Below are 26,808 nucleotides of genomic sequence, written 5' to 3' on the forward strand. Positions count from 1 at the left end.
GACAGGGAAGTTAAATTGTGAGCCTCTCCAACTCCATGAAGAACGGCTACAGTCCTTTTACTCTGTACAGGTCGAAAAGTCTGACGGTCTTGAACTCCTCGTGAGGCAATCTCAACATCAAAGTCATGGCACCAAGCTTCATAGCAGAGCCAGTTTGAGAGGTCATGCAGAGTAGGTACAGTTCCAGGTTGCCGGAACATGTGACGGCAGAACTCCGCTCGTTGCTCAGAAGAAAGTTTACTCACCAGACGTGCAACATGTGACCCACAATTCAATGTCACCTTCAGGTCCTAAAGTCTTCAACAAACCCACCAACACCCACCTGAAGAGCAAACTTCTGGAATGCAACAGTATACCCATGCCTTGGGGGAAGTTGTGGCCTAATGGTTAGAGAGTTGGACTCGCAATCGAAAGGTTGTGAGTTCGAGTCTCGGGCTGGCAGGAATTGTAGGTGGGGGGAGTGCATGAACTGTGCTCTCTCCACCCTCAATACCACGACTTGGGTGCCCTTGAGCAAGGCATCGAACCCCCAACTGCTCCCCGGGCGCTGCAGCATAAATGGCTGCCCACTGCTCCGTGTGTGTGTGTGTGTGCGTTCACTGCTCTGTGTGTGTGCACTTCGGATGGGTTAAATGCAGAGCACAAATTCTGAGTATGGGTCACCATACTTGGCTCAATGTCACATCACTTACATCAGGGGCTTCCAGAACACTGGTATTTTTTCTCAATGCTAGTTGGTGGGGCTGACCAAACTTCTCATGGAGGTCCACCATGGTGTCAGTAAATGGGGTAGGCGAGTTCAGAAAGGCATCTGCAATCAGCTTAGCTTCATCCAACTTTAAATGATCCACCAGTATCTGATACTTAAAGAGTTCAGTCCCATCTGGAGAAAGAAAATTTTCTAAAGCAATTCGAAGTCTGGCGAACTCGCTTGGATCTGGCCGGCTGAACTTGGGGATAGAGGGGTAGGCCCTCTATAGACATACTCTGACCCTGAGGTGTGGGTAAAATGTGGTATGTTGGATTCTACTTTAACTGCAGGTGTTAGATGACTCGGCTGAGCTGGCATGGCTCCATATCAGGGAGAGGAAACTGGGATTTGAACCTGTGAAGGTTTCCGATATAAGGACTGTGCAGTTGAGGATAACAACTCTCTGAGGTCTTCAGGGGTTGGTGGCGGAGGTAGCACATCTGGACTTATAATACTAATAATACTGAGGAGGCAGATATGCTTGGGAAGATTGAGATGTGGAGGCCTTTGAGTACCTTGGGACCTATTGTTGGTAGGTAGCTGTACTGGGTTTTGATAACTTTAAAGTCCCCATACCCCTTCTCAGTTCTAACTCGGGCTCAGGCCAGGGTGGAAGCTCAGGCCATTCTTTATCATCAGCTGGTGTGGCCTGCTCTGTCTGGTCTACGTGGTAGGAAGGATGGGATGGCAATTTGGGATCTGATCGCACTGGAGGACTATCATGGCTTTTACTTGGACTGAGCTCTGCTCTCAAGGCTTGAGCAACTTTAACTAGTTCTTTAAACTCCGTACTAACTGCTTTCAACTCCATGTCATCACGAAAGGCTTGGTGTGTCTGCAGCAGCTGTGCATTCTCTCTGCGAATGACTTGTAGGTCATTATAGTACTCCGGCTTAGGGTATCTGGGCTGCTGGGCTGACATGAATGACTGAGGTAGGTTTTCACTGTGCTCTGCAGAACTGAAGTTTGGTGATCTCAACCGAGGGCCTGTGTGAAGAGCAGCGTCATCACAGAGGTAATCAGGATTGTGCCACGATGACTGGAGAGGTGTCAAATGGGCTGGTACCTCCCAGGGGGGTGAGATAGTATGTTCAGTTACAGCTCTGCCACCTACATACTAAGACCATCTGTACAGAAGTCTTGAAGTCGTACTGGTGGACGTGTTTGGCGTTTTGTTCTGGATATTCCAACGATCTCCTCATCAGATTCCATGGTACCTGGGATGAACACTGCATCCACCTCGAAGGACCAGTTGTTGGAGAAGAAAGAGACTGCTTGGCTTGGGTTTTAACTATCAGCAGTATACACTCCTGGTGTGTCGGTCAGGACACAATGAATGAGGAGACTGGAGCTTCTTTCCAAAGTGTATTTAAAATTAGTCTAAAAATAAAAAAACATTACAGTATAAGTAAGATAGGTTCACAAATAAATCAGACACTTATTAATCGAGAATAACAGCATTTTCATTATAAAATTAATATTTTATTTTGAGTCACAATTTATTCGATCTCTTAATGTTCTAAATACTTTTGTAAATAATAGCCTTCTCTAAATGCTCAACATGCAAAGCAAGTTTTGATTATGCTGACTGGAAGTTTTGCTGGAATGCATTTGAAATTTAACATTTCATTTTATTTCGGATAATTAATAGACCATAATTATAAATACTATAGTGTTTCGTTAAGGAATTAATCATTCACGGAGTTTCACTTTTTAAATGAAAACACAGCATGCTCATTTATCATCACATCACTTCAAAACTATATTGGCATAATTGTCAGATAAAGGAGCATGTTGTGTATATATATATATATATATATATATATATATATATATATATATATTATATATATATATAAGTGTGTGTTTGTATAATTATTTTTTTCTCAAAGTGAAAAGAGTTGCTTTAATGAACCCTGGATGGCTAAGGACTGACAGCCTTTGCTAAGCAAATTTAAAAAGTCCTAAGTAAACAAGTTACAGGTAGATTATTAAAATATAAAGGTGTGTCAGAGGTTTTAGGTTCAACATAACCTGCTTCCTAACATGATGCTGTGCCTAATGTTTGAAAATGTAACTGGGAAAATTAAATTAAGAAAAATAAATAAAAAAACTAAATAATAGCCTATCACGATTTTTAATACGCAGATAGCTAAAATCTTGTATGTTGCTTGGTGGACCCCATAGTCATAACATGACTATGCATGTTAAACAATTTATCTGCCAAAGAAGTGAGTGAGTGACCAAGAGGTGTGTACTTAAGAAACACCACCTCCTTTTTACACGTCAGATTGACACATTCTTGAAAGTTACCACTATTGTTCCATAATCAAATTTCCAAACAAACAGGTAGGTTTATAGCATGCATTTAACTTTTATATTAACTCATGTAAATATTAATTACTTTAAGTTTAGTTTAAAAAGATACTTATAAAGCATAGTTGATGGTAATTGTTTAATGGAACTGAGTTAGCATGGTCTATTTTTTATTTATTTTTTATTAACATTAACAAAGATTAATACTGTAACTAATTTTAGTGTAATGCAATAACCAATGTAAACCTATGTACCCTTATTGTAGAGTGTTTTATTAGTTGTAAATATAAATGAATTTTAATATAGCTGAAGTGTCACATGTGTCTAGTCTAGGAAAATTATAACACTTGTCATGAATAAACAAATTCTGAGAAACACTTTTTTTTTCAACATAGATTAATACTGTAGCGTATTGCTAATTTTTAGTTTAATGCACTCAACGTCAAATAATGTTACCTCATTGTACTCTATTAGTTGTAAATATATATAATGTTTTAATGTTATAGCTACTGAAGGGTCAGTCGCTCACAGAAACGTAGTTCTTGACTTTGATCAAACCCATCTCTCGCGATTTTGTTTAGCAAGTTTTTTGAAGCAGATAAAATAATAATAATAATAATAATAATAATGTTAAAGGGTAATACAACAGGAAAAACCGCAGTCCTTATGGATTTAAAATTCAACAAACACTTTCACTGCTGATGTTTCTTTATGTTCCAGACAATTTGTAATAGGCGACTTGCTCTTGTCTTGACATTTGTTTTAGACCAAGCAGACTCATGATGTCAGTAGTAATAGGAATATTAACATCAATATAAATGCCACTGTTCTCTCTCTCTCTCGCTCTCTCTCGTGTATTTTTTTTGTAGGATTTAAAGCCCTCTTCAGCCAATTGAAATGATGGTTCCTTTCACTAAACCCAGGTCCTCGTACCTCAAAGCACTCTTCACATTTGGCTTCATCTTTCTATTTATGCTGTTCCAAAACGCGATGATCTATACTTCCCTCAAAACTTCTGTTGATTCCACCAGCGGAGGTCTGTGCGCTTGTGATAAATGCGTCACGGATCTGAACGATACTGATTGGTTCTTCACGCGGTTCAACCCCACGGTTCCATTTCTGCTGAACAGAAGAAACGGTGTGTTGCGGTCAGACGTCTACAGATGGTGGACGGTACGTAAATTCAGTCCGGATCAAGGGTGGGGGAGACGGGTTAGTTTGATCACACACAGCCCAATTTAAGAGAGAGGAAAAAAGTTAGGTAAGTACACATTCTCTCTCTCATATCAAACACACTATGTAGACGATGGTAATTATAACTATAGTTTTTAATATTTAAATGTATACTTTGAAATAATTTGTAATGGGCCTAATGGTAAATGGGAACCAATGTGTGTTTTTCACTTAACGATTACATTTGATTAAACAGTCCTGATTATGTGGATGATATAGGCTCAGCCTAATGACAGCAGACTAGTCATACGTTGTCTCATAAATTGATATCAAGTTATTTGATCTTTTCTGCATGCTGCGAGAATGCAAATGGGCCTAAGCACGCATGCACCGACTCATTAGTCATCATCTTATCAATGCTCCTTTTGCCTGCTTTTGTGTAAAAAAAAAAAAAAAAAAATTCTTAAAAAAAAAAAAAGAGTTCTTTTTCTTTAACATATCACCATGTACATCTCCATTATCAGTTACAAGATTTTTTCTCCAACAACTCAATTTCCTTTTGCAAAATATTTACTATGGTTTTAACCATGGTTGATGTATGAAAAACATAATTCTGAAATCTTATATTCGCCTTCCCAACATCCCACCATAGACAAAGATTCACAAATAAGTTTCTTCATCTTCCAGTTATCCCCAAACACTTTAAAACTTTAAGGGGAAAAAAAAGCATCATGTAGTAATTTAACATTCAAATGCCAGTAATAATTAGATCTCGATGTCTTATTTAGATTTAGATCCACAATAATCTTGTAATGGTCAGAAAAACTGTTTGGTGAAACACATGCATCAATTATTCTATTGTTCCATATCTCTTTCATATAAAAACGATCCAATCTTGCACTACAAACTCTGTTACACACTTTCAACTATGTATATTGTCTTGTCTATATCTTGTCTATATATTGTCTATATTTCTTGTTCTCCACATGTCCAATAATTGAAATTCTAGCATAACTTTTAATAGTGTGACACTTGACTGATTGAGGCTCTTCCCCATTTCTGTCCACTGTAAAATCAGTTGTGCAATTCCAGTCCCCTCCAATTACAAGAGACACACTATTATCATACTTCTGGATGGCATTTCTTAATTTCCTAAAAGGATCCTACCTCTCCGGACCACTATTGGAGGCATAGACATTAACAAACATAAATATAGTCCCCTCATACTCAATTTGTGTTAGTAACAATCTACCTTCAACAATATTTTCAACATTTAAAATGTTTACATTAATGTTTGCAGAAAATAGAATGGCTATTCCTGCACTATTATGTGTTCCATGGCTCAAAACAAACTTGCCCTCCCACCACATATCCCATCTCTTGTAAAAAAGAAACAATCTTTTTAATTCCAAGGAATTCTGAAACTTTTGCTAATTTACCCAATCCCTTCCCCCATTAATATTAAGAGAACCCACCCTCAAAAGATCCATATAAGAGGATCTTGTGGATAGAGGAAAAAACAGCAAAGTATAAAAGCCACCACATGATATTTAATAATTTTGAGGTCTTTGAAGAACAAGTTTATCTTTTCGTATTTTTGTTACCATCTTTTTCAATCGAAATCTCTTCTTCTTATCCAAAACCTCATAGCTGACCGTTCTTTGCAACAACACTGATGCAATAAATTTATCATTGTCATCTCTTGTAAAGTATACACATCTCCCACTATCTGTGATCCCATGACCGAAATCTCAAAGCGTATCATCTTTCATCTCAGCATCACGTCTTTCTTCACCATTTGATGTATCAATATTATAACTAGTCACTTCACCATATATGCCTACATGATCACATCATTCATTACACCATTTTCACCACCTTCTGCTTCAGCAACAACTTTTCCATTTTTGACCATTATCATTAACACTTTCAACTTGTTAAACAATTTGAGCGTCATGCTCCACCACAACTGGGGCCAAACCGTCCTCTGATGCATTCGCTATAACTGCCACAATACTCGGCCCAGCGTTCTCCCCACTAGTCTCAACTTTATCTGGGCATGCTAGCCTCTTGTGACCTACACCCCCACGTTCATAACATTTCATGCTTCCAGTGTTAGCATAAATCATATATGCCTTTCCTTCGTGTAACACTCTAAAAGACACCTCTAAATTTGGTTCTTCCAAAAACATGAACACCGGTCTTCTGAAAGACATTACATGTTTTAATACTTTATTTTTCCAGCCGAGTGGTAGCATTTTTATTGCGCTAGCAAACTTTCCATAACATAAGTCCTCACAACAATTTCCTCATTTTAACTAAACGGAGGCACGTTAGATACAGTAACTTTAGTTGTTGGTGCAACAAGTGGTGAAACAACAATAAATTCTCCAATTATCACAATTCCATTAGTTATCAGGCGGTTTACTTGAGCCTCTTCCTTAAACCCCACCACAGCTTTGTTCATACGAGAAGTTGATGGGTATGAGAATATTTCAATCTCCTCTCCAACAGCCGTCAAATCATCCTCCACAGTCAAGCCATCCTGATCCCAAACAAATCTAAACCAGTATCTCACATAAAAACTATATTCTTCATTACAGTCAATAATTGTTGTTTTAGAAAATGAAAAACAAAAAGTAAAAATGGATAAAAAAAACCCAACTGTCACCCTCTCCACGTGGGAACCCTCAGTCGCCCAAACCTCTCATGAGAGAGAGAGAGAGAGAGAGAGAAAAGTTTAAATGTATCTTTAATCAGTTAAGTGGCACATTCTACACAATAATACAAAAGTAACACACAAATATTTACCAATTAAATATCAAAGAATCATCACCAACCGCAAACAAACCACTATTTGCACACCATTTATATGTAAATTCAACCATATTGTCTGCAGTTTTGAAAAATATATATTGTACCCTTATTCGTGATTCAACCAATGCTTTGAAAATTTATCAAAACATTAACTATTCGTCCTTCAATAGCAAGCCTACAAGTTTTCCAAATAGCCAATTTTGCTTGACCAATTATGAAATTGGCAAAAGTACAACGCTCTTTGTTTGTTTTAGAATACTTGTATCCATAAATAAAAATCATTTTGTTAAAAACAAAACCCAACCCTATCAAGATCCCTTCCGACAATACAAAGAGTGGCTCTAACCGTGGACATTCATTAAAAACATGGAACACCGTATCGTGCCCATTACGAAAATGACAAAAAGGCAATACATTTGAATTGAATTTTGAAACAAAAACATTAGTGGCTAACACACAATGTATTATTCTCCACTGTAAATCACCTGAACGTTCTGGAAGGGGACTTTTATAAAAAAAGCCTCCAGGAGGGAGAAATATTATCAACAGCTGACAGTTTTTCTCTCCATTTAGTATCCTGTCTGTCATGCAAATCAAATAAAGTATGCTGTTTTCACACAGACTTGGTAAATGCTTTTTTTGACTGCTGTTAGAAAAGGTAAACATTTGAGTCTCTCAAAGTGCAACTTTCCCTCCTGAATCGCTTCAGGACAAACTTTAGGTGACACAGTTAGCTCAGGAAAGGCTACCTGTACAGGCTCACTCTCCAAAGAATGATTGACAAACTGAATGAGAGGAGGAAGAGCAGCTTTTAGACCAGAAATCAACTGCTGCATTACCCTCACAGACCTCAGTTCAACTTGACTAGCAATTTCTTCTACTGATCTCCATTCATTTGTGGCTGGGTTAATCAAATGCCCCACTTTAGGGAGTCCTTTTTCCATGCACCTCATTACTATATAATTAGACATGCAAATATTTCCTAAAAAATGATTAAAAAAATAAGGGTTCGTCTAGGCCATAATGATCATTTTCAGACCTAGACAACTTAAACACATTCCAGGCATTTAAAACCGAGGCATAAAAACATAACACCAGATGTAACTTTTTTGTTAAAGGATGACATCAAAAACAACTGTTTATCAAGCTCAACCCCAGACAGAGATCTTAACAAGGCTAGCCCGAAAGACACCCATGGAGTACATTCCATAGAATAAAGCAGTCTCTGTGCAGATTTTAGTCTCATGGCTCTCACTTTAGCTGACAGTTCGATCAGTCCTTGCCCTCCTTCGTTTACAGGCAAGTATACAATTCCAGAAGGCAACCAATGGAAGCCATCCAACACAAAAACCTTTTGTATTCTTTGCAAAAGATCCTTTGGGGGATTAATAACAGTCAGACGGTGCCATAACATAGATGATGCAAGATTATTTACAACAAGGACCCTCTCTCTATAAGACAATTGAGGGAGAGTCCATCTCCATCTCTCCAGACGACCAGCCACCTTTTCATATAAGCCTTCCCAGTTTTTCTCCATATATTGTTCTGTTCCAAGAAAAAACCCCAGCACTTTAAACTGAACTCCAAGGGCAGTGCTGAGGGAGCTTTGGAAAGCTGTCACAGGTCGGGTGGGCCAAGCTAGACTGCGCCCACCCCTGAACCAGAACCACCTCGAGGAGCGTATCAGAGGGAAGAGTCGGAGACAGAGAATAAATTTAACAAGTTTTATTTTGAAGTAAAAGCAAATTGGAAATCCTAATCTAAAATCTTCTTTGTTGCCCTCAGGGATCAAAGGTGAACGGTACAGCGACCGGGAACTCTCCCGCCCTCTTCCTCAGTGCGGACCCCACAGTAGATGGACGGAGAACAGGTGGGTGGTCAAGTAGGTCTTTCACAGGTGGGGATGCGGTTGGCAAGTAAGCGGTCTGGTAAGTCTCCTCTGCTAAGTAGGTACTTCCAACCTTCCTTCCTTCTTTCACAGGTGCAGAATTTGGGACGGATGGATATCAGTCAGGTACATATACGGCAGGTGCACAGCCTTAAGGTGGAGATGTGTTTGGCAAGTGAGCGGTCTGGTAAGTCTCCTCTGGTAAGTAGGTAATTCCAACCTTCCTTCTTTCACAGGTGCGGAATTTGAGGCGAATGGATATCAGTCAGGTACGTATACGGCAGGTGCAGGGGAATCTTCCTTGGGAGAGGTGTGGTCAGGCTCTTCTACTTTCTTTGTAACACCAGAGCAGGGCCTTAGGCAGGTACACAGCAAGCCGGTGAGTAATTAGGCAGGGGACACACTGAATGGCGACTCCAACATGGCACACTGTTCCCACGCTCGCTCGCAGCGGGGGGCGGGCACTTCTCCAATACCAGGGGGTTACAAGTGGTAACGGACTCAAAGCCGACAAGGTGAACGGGGCTTCTCCTGACACCGACAGAGTGGATATTCCAGACAGAGCGTGCCAGCCTCACATTCGTGACAGAGGGACAGTCACTTCTCTCAGCACAGGTGGGCTACAAGGATGCAGCAAACTCGAAGTCGACAGGCTGCACGGGGCTTCTACTGAGACAGACAGAATGGATGCTTCAGACAAAGTATACAGTTCACATGCGTTGGAAGGAACGAACACTTCTCACAATACAGATGAATTGCAGGGATACAGCAGACTCGAAGTCAACGGGCTGAACGGGACTTCTGACACAGACAGAGTGGATATTTCAAACAGAGCGTGCCAGCCTCAGGTTCGTGACAGAGGGACAGTCACCTCTTTCAGCACAGGGGTGCTACAAGGATGCAGCAGACTCGAAGTCGACAGGCTGCACAGGGCTTCTACTGAGACAGACAGAATGGATGCTTCAGGCAAAGTATACAGTTCACATGCGTTGGAAGGAACGAACACTTCTCACCATACAGATGAGTTGCAAGGATACAGCAGACTCGAAGTCGACAGGCTGCATGGGGGTTTTACTGAGACAGATAGTGAACATTTCAACAGGGCATCTCTTCTCCTATTAGCGCAAACAGAGGGGTTAATTCAAATCCCAGATGATAATTCCTCAACATCCAGACAGTTGGAACAGATCAATGTCACAGAACTCTCACTATTGACAGTCAACCAGCATAACACATGGAGAGTGCATGGCAAAAAGGAATGTATCTTCCACACACACGACAATTCCACTTCAGGCATATAATGTGGGGGAAAACATCAATTTTAGGCACTGCAAACTCACTTCACGAAGTGCAATTTAAGGCCAGCACTCACATTCGGGTCTCTGTCTGAGGGAGGGGGGGGGCCATCATCAATGCTGCTGAGGATGTTCTGGGATGTTTTTCTTCACAGACACAGGCAATGTTCACATCACCATTTATAATGGAGGGGGAGAGATAAGAGATCGATAATGAATCAATACAATCCACATGATATTTATGATCGTGATCCAAACACTCCAAACCACATCCAATTCAGTGTCGAATGCATGCAATTACGAGACTCAGTTCTCGGTTACTTAGCTCCTCTCCAATGCAAACGGGGTATTTCACTCTCCTTCTGTTGTCCTCGAGTCCCTCATCAAGGCAACACTCTCCTCTTCATTCACCAGTCCTCCAATAACTGCTACACCCAATAAAACAACTTTTCACGAGGGAGAAGAACATCCTCTCCAATGTTGACGAGGCCTCACCAAAACTCTCAGAGTAAATTCCCCATACCTGTTGCCAATCTGTCATTTGGGGTTGTCATGGCAACAGACGCACACACAGGCCTGGGGACGGGGTTACACTCAAAGTGTCCCACCGGGAACACTGCTTCAGCGGGAATAAGTTCCATATGCTATTTGTCACACCGTGACAAAGCCTTCAACCTCCCATTGGCCTAATAAGAAGGAAGTACTTTTGGTCCAGTTGATCTGGGCTGAGGAAGCTTCTTGATAGATCTTAAGAGCTGCTTCTAAGTTGTAAACATCATCATCTGATCTAATAATTACAGTGACCTCATCTGCGTAATCACTGAGTTAAGTGGTAACAATCTCCGAAGAGAGATTATAGAATATAGCTCCACTATATTCTATAGCTCCACTATAGAAATCCCACGAAGTTGTTGTCTCCGTACCATTAGAAAAGGTTCAATGACAATAGCATATAAAATGCCTGACATACTACATCCTTGCCTTATGCCTCTGCTTACCGCGAAAGGTCTTGTGAGCGAGCTATTAATTTTTAAAAGACTATATATATCGGTATACAACAATTTAACATGGGAAATAAATGAGGATCCAAATCCAAAGGCTTCAAAATACTGGAAAAGAAACCCATGATCCACTCGGTCGAATTAGGTTTTATCCTGGTCCAAAGATAAAAATCCTCCATTCAACTTTATTCTCTTTTGCAAATGAAATCAAGTCACGAATTAAAAACAGATTATCAAATATAGTTCATTTCGGAATGCAATATGACTGATCTGGATGAATAATCGTTGATATGTAGAGCTTCAATCTGTTGGTTAATGCTTTGGACAGTATCTTATAGTCCATGCCGAGCAGAGAAATGGGGCGCCAATTTTTTACCACCTTAGCAGTGCCACAATCTGATCACCTCCATGCCACGCCGAATTGAGGCAGTAATTAAAGCAAAAGGAGCCCTTACCAAGTACTGACTACATGTACAGTAAATGAACATACTTTCCAAAAGGCCAACAATTCACTAAAAATATATATATATATTTTTTTTATTGGTCTTATGAAGTATTCTAATTGAATGAGATTAGGATTTGGTGGGTTTTTCTTAAATATGAGCCTAAATCCTCACAATGAAAAGAACCAAAGACTAAAACTACTTCAGTCTGTGTGCACTGAATTTATTTAATACACGAGTTTCACAATTTGAGTTGATTTACTGAAATTAACTTTTTCACGACATTCCAATTTATTGAGAAGCACCTGTGTGTGTGTGTGTGTGTGTCTCTCTCTCTATCTATCTATCTATCTATCTATCTATCTATCTATCTATCTATCTATCTATCTATCTATCTATCTATCTATCTATCTATCTATCTATCTGTCTGTCTGTCTGTCTGTCTGTCTGTCTGTCTGTCTGTCTGTCTGTATGTGTGTGTGTGTATATACACACACAGAAATATATAAAAGATTCCAGTGAAGAATAACTGCAATGTTTTTGCAGAAGGGGAATTTGTGATATTTAAACAGTTGGTGGCAGCACAGACCAATTTTTATTTTTTATTTTATTTTTTTTAAACGTTCTCCCTATGCTAAGATAATGATATTCATGACATTTTCTTAGATCTTTTTTACATTTTGTGTGAATTTCTGCTTATGAAATGTTTCAATAATATTTGTTTATTGTGCTTAAAGGATATGATAAATATGGAAAGTTAATTTAGAAGTGATTATTTTACCTCAAACAAAGATTTTAAGCTTGGCAGGAAAGAAATTGTATTTCTATAATTCTCTAATATTTCAGATTTTGTGGAATACTTTATTAGCTAGACTAAGATTGCCTTTTTATATTTTTGTTTAAAATGTTTTCCTGAATCCTCTTCTGAAGGCTCAACCTGATCAGGTGTTTTAACATTTGTATAGGGTCTGCAAACTGAGATCACTAAGGTTAACTTCACAGACGTGGTGGACACATTGTTTTCTCTCTTTCCTGATGAAGAGCACTACTCAGACGCCGGTCCAGATCGCTGCAGAACCTGTGCTGTGGTGGGAAACTCTGGTAACCTGCTGGGAACTCATTATGGGCCTCTCATAGATCTTCATGACCTTGTCATAAGGTAAGTTACTTTCAATTTTGAAGTCCTGACAATGTATACAGCCAAAGATGATCGTTAAAATGTATTTTCATGCTCAGGATAAACAAGGGTCCAACAGAAGGTTATGAGAAGGATGTGGGCTCTAAGACCACTCACCGGATTCTTTACCCTGAGAGTGCTGTGGATGTAGACAACTCAACCCACCTTATTCTTCTGCCCTTTAAGATCAAAGACATGCGCTGGCTCATCAGTGCCTTCACCACTAAACACATCACACGGTGAGATTGTTTCCACAATATTCACTCACAGATTTAAGGGAAACAGGCCTTCAGACATTTTACAGCAATCATCTTAATGACTCTTTGTGTTTCTTCAGCACCTATATTAGAGTGAGACCTACAGTAAACGCTGACAGAGAAAAGGTGAGAATTATTTATCTATCAATCAATGTATAACACTGGACTTTCTGATCTACATGGTTTTCCAGGAAGAAATGTACATGATTAAGTCAATAATTGTTTTGATTGTCTGTAAGGTGATGATCATCCATCCTGAATTCATTAAATATGTCTATGAGAGCTGGCTGCAGAAACATGGCAAATACCCATCAAGTGGATTCATTACACTGATATTCGCTCTGCACATCTGTGATCAGGTAGAAGTTTTTTTTTGCCTCTTATTTCAATTCCTTTAACATTTGTCTCACAGAGCCAGACATTTCAGAATCGGCGTCATGAGAGACGATCTGATTAATAGGACCAACCACAGTTTGTTTTAGTTTTACTTGCCATTTAGGCATAGTAAAGGCATAGTAAATGTTTTGCATTTATTTGATAAAAATACAGTGAAAATGGTAATGCTGTGAAATATTTTCACAGTTTAAAATGGCTGTTTTCTATTTTCTATTTACATATTTTAAAATCTTATTTATTCCTTTTCTAAGCAGTATTTTCACCATCATTACTCCAGTGTTCATGGTCCTTCACAAATAATTCTAATATGCAAACTTTTGAAAGCTGGTGTATTTGGAATGCATTATTATAAATAGTCAGATGCAGCCTTTATGTGCTTTAAGCAACAGACGGCCAATGAACGAACAGTGCACGTCTTACAGTAGGTGTGCCGTCAGTGGATTTGCATAATAGACTACCGTGGACTGTCATGACTTGTTTGCTCTTTGTTATTAATGACATGACATTGCATTTAAAGCACTAATGAACTGGTTTGTCTATCTCTCACATAGGTCAATGTTTTTGGGTTTGGAGCCAAAAGTGACGGGACGTGGCATCATTATTTTGACAGAAGCTTGACTCACTTTAGCAGAGGCAGTCACGGCGGAGATTTTGAAAATAAGACCATGAATGAGCTTCTTTTGTTAAACAAGATTTCTATACATAAAGGGGGGTTATAACCATTTTCTCATTGTGTCCCTAGCACAGGCTTTTAATGAAACCCTTTTGAAAAGCCTACATTTTCAAAGCAGAATTATTTGTGAATATTTATGTATTTATTCACCTGTATATAACCAAGAAAAATAAGACATTATTATTAATAATAGCATATTGTCCTAATAGGGAATGTGGAACAATAAAGATTAAATTCAACCGATTAAACTGAGGCAAATGTATAAAAATGCATGCACGACTGAGTAATGAATGGTATGCAAACAATGCTTTCACAAAGAAAATTAATGTATACTTTAATAGTATTATGTACAGGTATGCATTTAAGTTAAATACTAAAGTAGTTTTCACATTGAACGTTAACTGCAATCTTATCAAATTTCACATTATCACATGACTTAATATTCTCACATGACACTTGCATTACATCTCCGTTTTTATATGAAAATGCGAAGTCTTGGTTATACACTCTGAAGTAAGAGTATTTCAAAATTGGTGTGAATACTGTGAACATAACCCATGCAAATGATTTGTCCCATGCAAGAAACAATTATGGGTCTTACGCAAGTGCAAAGAAGTCAAAAAAGCTATCAGACAAAACAATGACAGCTACACAAAAGGTCGTTGTCGTCATAAATATTTGTCTGTGCAGAATTCTTTGCCTTGCATTTGTCTAAGTAATAAATTACACGGTAACTTACGATGTATGCATCCTTGTCTACTGCATACATTGTTTATTTAATTTTCTTTTTCAGGTTGCACTTAAAGCCTTTTTGTTTTGTTGCAATGACTTTTGAACATAAAAGATCAGTGACGTGTGTTTCTGTATCATGACCAGTAGTATTCATGTGTATTCTGAACCCTGTACCTCATTGCACAGCATCTGTGAGAGATTTTGAACGCCTCCCTAAACACTGAGGCAACACGTGTATGCTCTGCTTTATTCTATAAATTTTAATGATTCAAGAATAGAAAATGGTCAAGAAGAAAAGTCTGGATTTGCATAACTGGTGTGCCTGCTTATAGTGAACCTAAAATGTCTAAACATTTTGACCAAGTGAAAAAACATAAAACAAATGACACCAAATGCTGTCTTTAACTTGGGTTAGTAGCTAATCCAACCTCTACGAACATACTAAAATAACGGAATGGACTATATGAGACTTTGTGAGAAACTGCAAGCAAAAAGTTTATCATTTTGCCCTATATAGTCCCCTAAAAGAAGGACCGTTCCATCTTCCAACGGTCTTTCCTGATTACAAAGGTAAAGACATTATAGCACACTTATAAATTAGGCCTATGGTGGTCAGTAAAATTCAAAATACGTAGAACTATCAGTCAGATGTTATATTCATTACATTCTGACTCCAGCATATCCGAAATGTTCTTCTGTAAATGAGGTGTGCCGCATACATTTTTAACTGGTTATAAATATTGACTACTTAAATGTGTAAGCTGACCACCTGTCACAGGATTTTAACTTTACTCACAGTGGGCTTTTTCCCAAGAACCACAAGATGAATAAATGTCTGTTTAAACAAAATTATAAAGAGCTAAATGTCTTCTATAAGAAACAGACTAACTATAAGCATTATACACTGAAAACAATGGCTCTTGCTTTTTATGAAAAAAATAAAAATAAATTATGAGAGACTATTTCACGGATGATTTCAAGTCAAACCTTCATTTAAAACAGGTCTTAAGTGGAAATGAATCATCAGTTCTTCAAAGAAATCTTCACAAACTATTCGCTGTTGCTCCCTGGTGGACTGAGTTATTAAATCACCACCAACAATACAATTATTTGTCATTTTATAGTAGTTTTGTTTAAAGTAGTACTTTTCAGCTTGAATACCAGCTGTACAACCACAGTTTTACAAAAAAGAAAAACACAGCCACGCTAAAATAACCATGTTAGTAGTAAAAACATGGTTAATTTTTAAGGGTAACCTTTTTTGTTTGGGATGCTTTGTTCATTTTTGTTTTCACTGCAGTATTGATTCCCTCTGCCATCTAGTGTCCTAAACTATTTCCAACCTTTTACAGTCTTCTGAAATTCGTCTGAGATCTCTATGAACCCCCCTTACTGTCCACTTTCGCCCTACCTGCCTATATGCCATCCATCTCCAAGATTAAAAAAAAAAAAAGAATTTTAATAGAAGTTATTTAGACTCTTCTCATATTTGAAGGCCATTAAAACATGAATGCCCATTTTTACAATTCGGTTTAAAATAATTATAATTAACTATGATTGTAACAAAGATAATTGTGCAATTTACATGTTTGCATACTTAAAAAATGAGTTCAATTGAGTGTTTATCATCCTTTTTAAAAATAAATAGTATTTAAATGTGTGTTTGGGTTAAGTTGTTAGACCTAATTGTAACATTATAATGTAAAAGGGCTCCCTATAGCTTTAAGCATAAGCTGCGGTAGATTATTACTAAGAAAATTGTTACTATAACAATGTATTTCTATAAACGCATACATCTCTCTCTCTCTCTCTCTCTCTCTCTCTCTCTCTCTCTCTCTCTCTCTCTCTCTATATATATATATAATATTTGACTAATGGGGTGGTATGCTACATTTATATACCAAAAAGTGCAGTATTCCACTGTATTGCATAGTTAGGTATAACATAACTGAATAAGCCAAATAAATGTCTTCATGATCTCACACACACACCTGTTTACTGTTCACCCAATAAATGTTACTTTTTGTATTTCTAGTAAAACCTTCTTTACTTAGCTGAAGTATCCAAAGTTTGCCACATGCACTGGAAAATGTATTACATTAAAAGTTACAGTTTCAAATTGCCTAGCAACACCCATGGTTACACACACACACACACACACACACACACACACACACACACACACACACACACACACGCACACACACACACACACACACACACACAACTATTACTGAGAGAATTCACTCCAGTAATCTACAATATAGAGTCATTTAGCTCAGTGATTCATGCAGGACACTTTTTTTTTTTTTTTTATTCGGTTGTCATTCCTGACAAATTATCAGTGTGTAGGTGGCCACTCATTTCATACTAAGTATATAAGACAACTTTAAGAGAACGTTCTTAATGAAATATCTCAAAACTCATAATGAAAAGATATGAAGAAAGAAATATATAAAAGATTCCAGTGAAGAATAACTGCAATGTTTTTGCAGAAGGGGAATTTATGATATTTAAACAGTTGGTGGCAGCACAGACCATTTTTTTTTATATTCATGACATTTTCTTAGATCTTTTTAAAATGTTGTGTGAATTTCTGCTCATGAAATGTTTAAATAATATTTGTTTACTTTGCTTAAAGTATATGATAAATATGGAAAGAAAGGAAGTTCATTTAGAAGTGATTATTTTACTTCAAACAAAGATTTTAAACTTGGCAGGAACCAAATTTTATTTCTAAGTAATTATCTAATATTTCAGATTTTGTGGAATACTTTATTAGCTAATCTAAGATTTCCTGATATGTTTCTGTTCAATTTATTTTAAAATGTTTTCCTTAATCCTCTTCTGGCTCAACCTGATCAGGTGTTTTAACATTTGTATAGGGTCTGCAAACTTAAGGGTAACTTCACCGATGTGGTGGACATTGTTTTTTCTCTTTCTTGATGAAGAGCACTACTCATACGCCGGTCCAGATCGCTGCCGAACCTGTACTGTGGTGGGAAACTCTGGGAACCTGCTGGGAACTCATTATGGGCCTCTCATAGATTTTCATGACCTTGTCATAAGGTAAGTTGCTTTCAGTTTTGAAGTCCTGACAATGTATACAGCGAAAGATGATCGTTAAAATTTATAAGCAGTATTTCCATCATCATTACTTCAGTGTTTGGTTTTTCATGATCCTTCACCAATCATTCTAATATGCTGATTGAAAATGAAAAAAAAGAAAGAAAAGAAAATCAATTATTGTTTACAGACTCAAAACTTTTGAAAGCTGGTGTATTTGGAATGCATTATTATAAATAGTCAGATGCAGCCTTTATGTGCTTTAAGCAACAGACGGCCAATGTGTGAACAGTGCACATCTTACAGTAGGTGTGCCGTCAATGGATTTGCATAATAGACTACCGTGGACTGTCATGACTTGTTTGCTCTTTGTTATTAATGACATGACATTGTATTTCAAGTACTAATGAACTGGTTTGTCTATCTCTCACATAGGTCAATGTTTTTGGGTTTGGAGCGAAAAGTGACGGGACGTGGCATCATTATTTTGACAGAAGCTTGACTCACTTTAGCAGAGGCAGTCACGGCGGAGACTTTGAAAATAAGACCATGAATGAGCTTCTTTTGTTAAACAAGATTTCTATACATAAAGGGGGGTTATAACCATTTTCTCATTGTGTCCCTAGCACAGGCTTTTAATGAAACCCTTTTGAAAAGCCTACATTTTCAAAGCAGAATTATTTGTGAATATTTATGTATTTATTCACCTGTATATAACCAAGAAAAATTAGACATTATTATTTATAATAGCATATTGTCCTAATGGGGAATGTGGAACAATAAAGATTAAATTCAACCGATTAAACTGAGGCAAATGTATAAAAATGCATAAGACTGAGTAATGAATGGTATGCAAACAATGCTTTCACAAAGAAAACTAAATGTATACTTTAATAGTATTATGTACATTTATGCATTTAAGTTAAATACTAAAGTAGTTTTCACATTGAATGTTAACTGCAATCTTATCAAATTTCACATTATCACATGACTTAATATTCTCACGACACTTACATTACATCTCCGTTTTTATATGAAAATGCGAAGTCTTAGTTATTCACTCTGAAGTAAGAGTATTTCAAAATTGGTGTGAATACTGTGAACATAACCCATGCAAATGATTTGTCCCATGTGTTTCTGTATCGTGACCACTAGTATTCATGTGTATTCTGAACCCTGTACCTCACTGCACAGCATCTGTGAGAGATTTTGAACGCCTCCCTAAACACTGAGGCAACACGTGTATGCTCTGCTTTATTCTATAAATTTTAATGATTCAAGAATAGAAAATGGTCAAGAAGAAAAGTCTGGATTTGCATAACTGGTGTGCCTGCTTATAGTGAACCTAAAATGTCTAAACATTTTGACCAAGTGAAAAAACATAAAACAAATGACACCAAATGCTGTCTTTAACTTGGGTTAGTAGCTAATCCAACCTCTACGAACATACTAAAATAACGGAATAGGCTATATGAGACTTTGTGAGAAACTGCAAGCAAACTGTTTATCATTTTGCCCTATATAGTCCCCTAAAAGAAGGACCGTTCCATCTTCCAACGGTCTTTCCTGATTACAAAGGTAAAGACATTATAGCACACTTATAAATTAGGCCTATGGTGGTCAGTAAAATTCAAAATACGTAGAACTATCAGTCAGATGTTATATTCGTTACATTCTGACTCCAGCATATGCGAAATGTTCTTCTGTAAATGAGGTGTGCCGCATACATTTTTAACTGATTATAAATATTGACTACTTAAATGTGTAAGCTGACCACATGTCACAGGATTTTAACTTTACTCACAGTGGGCTTTTTCCCAAGAACCACAAGATGAATAAATGTCTGTTTAAACAAAATTATAAAGAGCTAAATGTCTTCTATAAGAAACAGACTAACTATAAGCATTATACACTGAAAACAATGGCTCTTGCTTTTTATGAAAAAAATAAAAATAAATTATGAGAGACTATTTCACGGATAATTTCAAGTCAAACCTTCATTTAAAACAGGTCTTAAGTGGAAATGAATCATCAGTTCTTCAAAGAAATCTTCACAAACTATTCGCTGTTGCTCCCTGGTGGACTGAGTTATTAAATCACCACCAACAATACAATTATTTGTCATTTTATAGTAGTTTTGTTTAAAGTAGTACTTTTCAGCTTGAATACCAGCTGTACAACCACAGTTTTACAAAAAAAAAAAAAAAAAAAAAAAAAACGCCACGCTAAAATAACCATGTTAGTAGTTTTTTTTTTTTTTTTATCCTTTATTTAACAAGGTAAAACTCATTGAGATTAAAATCTCTTTTACAAGAGAGACCTGGCCAAGATGCAGCGTAAAAAACAAACAAAAAAACAAAAAACAAACATAAGGAACAGTTTCCAACATATAAAAAACCCACATCAAATGCACATACATATATATATATATATATATATATATATATATATATATATATATATATATATATATATATATATATATATATATATATATATATATATATATATCACAAGACCCAGTGCTGGATAAGGCTTAATATAACTTTATGAACAATTACACTGACCAGTGTTCACCTGCTCCACATTCTTCAGAGTTGAAACAAACTGTCTATAAGAAATACAGGTAGTCATTTTCAATGATTTCTGAAGAAGGTTCCAGGCAGAAGGTGCTGCAAACATTAAGGCTTTTTTCCCTATTTCTGTTTTGACATGGGGTACCAACAAGTGTAGTACATCATTTGAACGTAATCCATAATGGCCATGATTACTTGTTAAAAGGACACTCAAATAAGTAGGAGCTAGTCCAAGAAGTGCCTTGTAAATGAAACATAGCCAGTGAGTGTATCTTCTTGCATGAAGAGAGGGCCATTTTGCTTTATAATAAAGGATACAATGATGTGTCCTATAACCACAACCAGTAAAAAAACGTAATGCACAATGATACACAACATCCAGTTTCTTCAAACATTGGGCAGAAGCATTCATATATATCAGATCAACATAATCTAATATGGGAAGAAAAGTGGCCATCACCAGGTATTCTCTAGCGCGAATGGATAAGCATGATTTTGATCTGTAGAGATAGCCAAGCTTTATCTTAAGCTTAGAAACCAGATTGCTAACATGGGTTCTGAAACATAATTTAAAATCAATGATTATACCCAAATATTTATAACTGTTAACTAATTAAATTTCATTTCCTTCAAAATTTAAGATGCTTGAAGAAGAAACTGGAAGTTGTCTTGAGTTTGTGAATACCATTATTTTTGACTTTTGTACATTTAAGACCAGCTTAAGCTGTTTTAAACGGTTCTGAACAGTATTAAATGCAGACTGCAAAAGCTCAAGGGCTTGTGCAGTAAATGATGCAGTACAGTAAATAACAGTGTCATCAGCATAAAAGTGATACATAGCATTCGATAGATTTTCACAAAGTTTGTTTATATAAATTGAAAAAAATATGGGCCCTAATACTGAGCCTTGAGGAACCCCCTTGGAAATAGGCAAAAATGAAGACACAGAACCAGCCATTCGAACACTTTGGGTTCTACCTGACAAATAATTTGCAAACCAATCTACCGAATGCTTAGACAAACCAATGCTCACTAGACTGTTCACAAGAATGCCGTGATCAACTGTATCAAAAGCCTTTGAAAGATCTATAAACAACGCAGCACATATTTTCCTATTATCCAATGCCCCAGCAATATCATTTATCACCTTCAATGCTGCAGATATGGCGCTATGTTGTTTCCTAAACCCTGATTGAAAAGGTGAAAGGATATCATTTAAATTTAAAAATTCCTTTAGTTGCTCACCAACCAGGCGCTCAAGGAGTTTAGCTAAAATACACAGCTTAGAAATAGGCCTATAGTTATTCAAAATAGATGGATCGCCCCCTTTTAGTAATGGTGTAACATGGGCTGACTTCCATACTTAAGGGATGTCATTTTCGACAATTGTTAAGTTAAAAATATAACATAAAGGCTCCGCAATGAAGTCAGCTGCTATCTTAACGAAGAAGGGATCTAAATTATCAGGACCAGCAGACTTTTTTGTGTCTAATTCCTGAAGGGCTTTATGGACTTTGGTAATTGATAAAGGAGAAATATAAAATTGTTTTTCTAAAGGTAAACATGGGTCAGAGGGGTTCTCCTGTACAAAGGAACCAGAAGAATCAGGATATAAGGATTCAAATAGGGATCCTGAAGAAATAAAGTGCTCATTAAAGCAAGCTAACATTGTTTGTTTATCAGTCACCTTGCCTGAATCAGCCATAACATGAGGGGGTAGTTCACTAAAGCTAATATTTCCAAAATAGGCTTTAATAATTTTCCAGAACTTGCTTGGATTATTTAAGTTTTTTGTAGTTTCATTAACAAAATACTCTGATTTTGACTTTAGTAGTAAAAACATGGTTAATTTTTAAGGGTAACCTTTTTTGTTTGGGATGCTTTGTTCATTTTTGTTTTCACTGCAGTATTGATTCCCTCTGCCATCTAGTGTCCTAAACTATTTCCAACCTTTTTACAGTCTTCTGAAATTCGTCTGAGATCTCTATGAACCCCCCTTACCGTCCACTTTCGCCCTACCTGCCTATATGCCATCCATCTCCAAGATTAAAAAAATATATATATTTTTTAATAGAAGTTATTTAGACTCTTCTCATATTTGAAGGCCATTAAAACATGAATGCCCATTTTTATAATTCTGTTTAAAATAATTATAATTAACTATGATTGTAACAAAGATAATTGTGCAATTTACATGTTTGCATACTTAAAAAAAGAGTTCAGTTGAGTGTTTATCATCCTTTTTAAAAATAAATAGTATTTAAATGTGTGTTTGGGTTAAGTTGTTAGACCTAATTGTAACATTATAATGTAAAAGGGCTCCCTATAGCTTTAAGCATAAGCTGCGGTAGATTATTACTAAGAAAATTGTTACTATAACAATGTATTTCTATAAACGCATACATCTCTCTCTCTCTCTCTCTCTCTCTCTCTCTCTCTCTATATATATATATATATAATATTTGACTAATGGGGTGGGATATTACATTTATATACCAAAAAGTGCAGTATTCCACTGTATTGCATAGTTAGGTATAACATAACTGAATAAGCCAAATAAATGTCTTCATGATCTCACACACACACCTGTTTACTGTTCACCCACTAAATGTTACTTTTTGTATTTCTAGTAAAACCTTCTTTACTTAGCTGAAGTATCCAAAGTTTGCCACATGCACTGGAAAATGTATTACATTAAAAGTTACAGTTTCAAATTGCCTAGCAACACCCATGGTCACACACACACACACACACACACACACACACACACACACACACACACACACACACACACACACACACACACACACACACACACACCTATTACTGAGAGAATTCACTCCAGTAATCTACAATATAGAGTCATTTAGCTCAGTGATTCATGCAGGACACTTAATTCATGCAGGATTATGAGGACACAAAACTCATAATGAAAAGATATGAAGAAAGAATTATATAAAAGATTCCAGTGAAGAATAACTGCAATGTTTTTGCAGAAGGGGAATTTGTGATATTTAAACAGTTGGTGGCAGCACAGACCATTTTTTTTATATTCATGATATTTTCTTAGATCTTTTTAAAATTTTGTGTGAATTTCTGCTTATGAAATGTTTAAATAATATTTGTTTACTTTGCTTAAAGTATATGATAAATATGGAAAGAAAGGAAGTTCATTTAGAAGTGATTATTTTACTTCAAACAAAGATTTTAAACTTGGCAGGAACCAAATTTTATTTCTAAGTAATTATCTAATATTTCAGATTTTGTGGAATACTTTATTAGCTAATCTAAGATTTCCTTTTATGTTTCTGTTCAATTTATTTTAAAATGTTTTCCTGAATCCTCTTCTGGCTCAACCTGATCAGGTGTTTTAACATTTGTATAGGGTCTGCAAACTGAGATCACTAAGGGTAACTTCACCGATGTGGTGGACATTGTTTTTTCTCTTTCTTGATGAAGAGCACTACTCATACGCCGGTCCAGATCGCTGCAGAACCTGTACTGTGGTCGGAAACTCTGGGAACCTGCTGGGAACTCATTATGGGCCTCTCATAGATTTTCATGACCTTGTCATAAGGTAAGTTACTTTCAATTTTGAAGTCCTGACAATGTATACAGCCAAAGATGATCGTTAAAATTTATAAGCAGTATTTCCATCATCATTACTTCAGTGTTTGGTTTCTCATGATCGTTCACCAATCATTCTAATATGCTGATTGAAAAAGAAAAAAAAAAAGAAAAGAAAATCAGTTATTGTTTACAGACTCAAAACTTTTGAAAGCTGGTGTATTTGGAATGCATTATTATAAATAGTCAGATGCAGCCTTTATGTGCTTTAAGCAACAGAATGCCAATGTGTGAACAGTGCACATCTTACAGTAGGTGTGCCGTCAATGGATTTGCATAATAGACTACCGTGGACTGTCATGACTTGTTTGCTTTTTGTTATTAATGACATGACATTGCATTTCAAGTACTAATGAACTGGTTTGTCTGTCTCTCACATAGGTCAATGTTTTTGGGTTTGGAGCCAAAACTGACGGGACGTGGCATAATTATTTTGACAGAAGCTTGACTCACTTTAGCAGAGGCAGTCACGGCGGAGACTTTGAAAATAAGACCATGAATGAGCTTCTTTTGTTAAACAAGATTTCCATACATAAAGGGTGGTAATAACAATTTTCTCATTGTGTCCCTAGCACAGGCTTTTAATGAAACCCTTTTGAAAAGCCTACATTTTCAAAGCAGAATTATTTGTGAATATTTATGTATTTATTCACTTGTATATAACCAAGAAAAATAAGACATTATTATTTATAATAGCATATTGTCCTAATGGGGAATGTGGAACAATAAAGATTAAATTCAACCGATTAAACTGAGGCAAATGTATAAAAATGCATAAGATTGAGTAATTAAATGGTATGCAAACAATGCTTTCACAAAGAAAACTAAATGTATACTTTAATTGTATTATGTACAGTTATGCATTTAAGTTAAATACTAAAGTAGTTTTCACATTGAATGTGTCACGATCGGTGTTACTGGAAACACGAAGAGAGAACCAATTGCAGGTAAGTCATTTATTAAAGGGGCAATCCAAAGAATAAACAGTCCAGGCAGGGGTCGATATCCAACAAATCCAAACATAAACAAAACACGAAGACAAGGCAAGGCAAGGCAATATGACGGACATGAATTAACATTAACATTAAACAAGGACTCCTTAACACAGACTCAGACAGACCGGGTATAAATACACAGAAGGATAATGAGGGAACAGGAGACAGGTGGGGAACAATCAATTACTCAACAGGAGGAAGGTGACCAAATAAGGGAACAGGAAGTGATAAGGTGACAGACACCGTGAGAAAGGAGGACACCTAGTGGAAACCCAGGGACACAACCCAGACACTGTGACAGTACCCCCCCCTCTACGGAGCAGCTCCCAGACGCTCCACGACAGACACAAAACAGAGACCAGGAGGGAGGCGGACAGGTGGAGGCTCAGGGGGAGGGACGGAGGGCCAGAAAAGAAAAACATGGGGAACAGACACCGGAAGTGTGAACAGGGAGACCAGGAGGGAGGAGGACCGGAGGAGGTTCAGTGGGAGGGACGGAGGGCCAGACTGACAGAGAGGAACAGGGACAGGAGTGAACACAAGAACAAAAAACAACATGAAGCCCCCCAGGGCGGAGCGGAAGACCACCACAACCGTGTGGTCAGGGCGGAAGCCCCCCAGGGCGGAGCAGAAGACCACCACAACAATGTGGTCAGGACGGAAGCCCCCCAGGGCGGAGCAGAAGACCACCACGTCCTTGTGGACGAAGCCAGAGTCCTCCAGGGCAGAGCGGAAGACCCCCACAGCTGTGTGGTCAGGGCGGAAGGCCCCCAGGGCAGAGCAGAAGACCACCACAGCCATGTGGTCAGGACCAGAGCCCCCCAAGGCGGAGCAGACCTCCGTGCGGCTGGACCAACGGGACGACAAAACTCTGGTAATTCCCTGGTGTCCTTACTGGACTCCAGAAGATTGGTGCTGGCCTGACACTGCTCATGAAGATCATTGGTGACTTGTAATTGCTCATGAAGATCAATGGTGACTTGCCTTTGTTCATGAAGATCAGAGGTGACTTGACTCAGTCCCTGAAGATCAGAGGTGACTTGACTCAGTCCTTGAAGATCACCGGTGACTTGACTCAGTCCTTGAAGATCACCGATGACTTGACTCAGTCCTTGAAGATCACCGGTGACTTGACTCAGTCCTTGAAGATCACCGGTGACTTGACTTGATTCTGAAAGGTCAACGGTGAGTAGCCCTGACTCTGGAGGATCAGCGGTGACTAGCCCTGACTCTGGAGGATCAGCGGTGACTAGCCCTGACTCTGGAGAGTTCACTGGCCCCTGACTCGACTCTGGAGAGTTCACCGGCACCTGACTCGACTCTGGAGAGTTCACTGGCCCCTGACTCGACTCTGGAGAGTTCACTGGCACCTGACTCGACTCTGGAGAGTTCACTGGCACCTGACTCGACTCCGGAGGGTCAACTGGAACCTGACTCGACTCCGGAGGGTCAGCTGAGACTCTCATCCTGTGCAGCGGCACTGGGCAAGCAGCCATCTTGGGCCATGACTCTGGACAGGCGGCCATCTTGTACTGTGGTGCTGGGCTGGCGGCCATCTGGGGTTGTGGCGCTGGACTGGCGGCCATCTTGTACTGTTGCGCTGGACCGGTGGCCAATTTGGGCAT

General features: G+C 37.8%; 1 protein-coding gene across 3 annotated transcripts; it reads left to right on the plus strand.

Annotated features, from left to right (window-relative positions):
• Positions 1–3,914: 3,914 nt before the first annotated feature.
• On the plus strand, positions 3,915–24,123 carry LOC132145072 (CMP-N-acetylneuraminate-beta-galactosamide-alpha-2,3-sialyltransferase 1-like). 3 transcript variants are annotated; one of them, XM_059555785.1, is made up of 7 exons: positions 3,915–4,240; positions 12,650–12,843; positions 12,921–13,100; positions 13,199–13,244; positions 13,358–13,477; positions 17,871–17,988; positions 18,421–18,790. In XM_059555785.1, exons 1-6 carry the CDS (start codon positions 3,965–3,967, stop codon positions 17,964–17,966), a joined length of 912 nt encoding a protein of 303 aa, XP_059411768.1. In that variant the 5' UTR covers positions 3,915–3,964; the 3' UTR covers positions 17,967–17,988; positions 18,421–18,790. The 3 variants fall into 3 exon arrangements, with proteins under 3 accessions (XP_059411768.1, XP_059411769.1, XP_059411767.1); XM_059555786.1 differs by lacking the exons at positions 17,871–17,988; positions 18,421–18,790 and adding an exon at positions 24,021–24,123; XM_059555784.1 differs by lacking the exons at positions 17,871–17,988; positions 18,421–18,790 and adding an exon at positions 14,066–14,236.
• Positions 24,124–26,808: the final 2,685 nt, after the last annotated feature.

Source organism: Carassius carassius, chromosome 8 (assembly GCF_963082965.1).
Source record: "Carassius carassius chromosome 8, fCarCar2.1, whole genome shotgun sequence".
NCBI classification, from domain to species: Eukaryota; Metazoa; Chordata; class Actinopteri; order Cypriniformes; family Cyprinidae; genus Carassius; species Carassius carassius.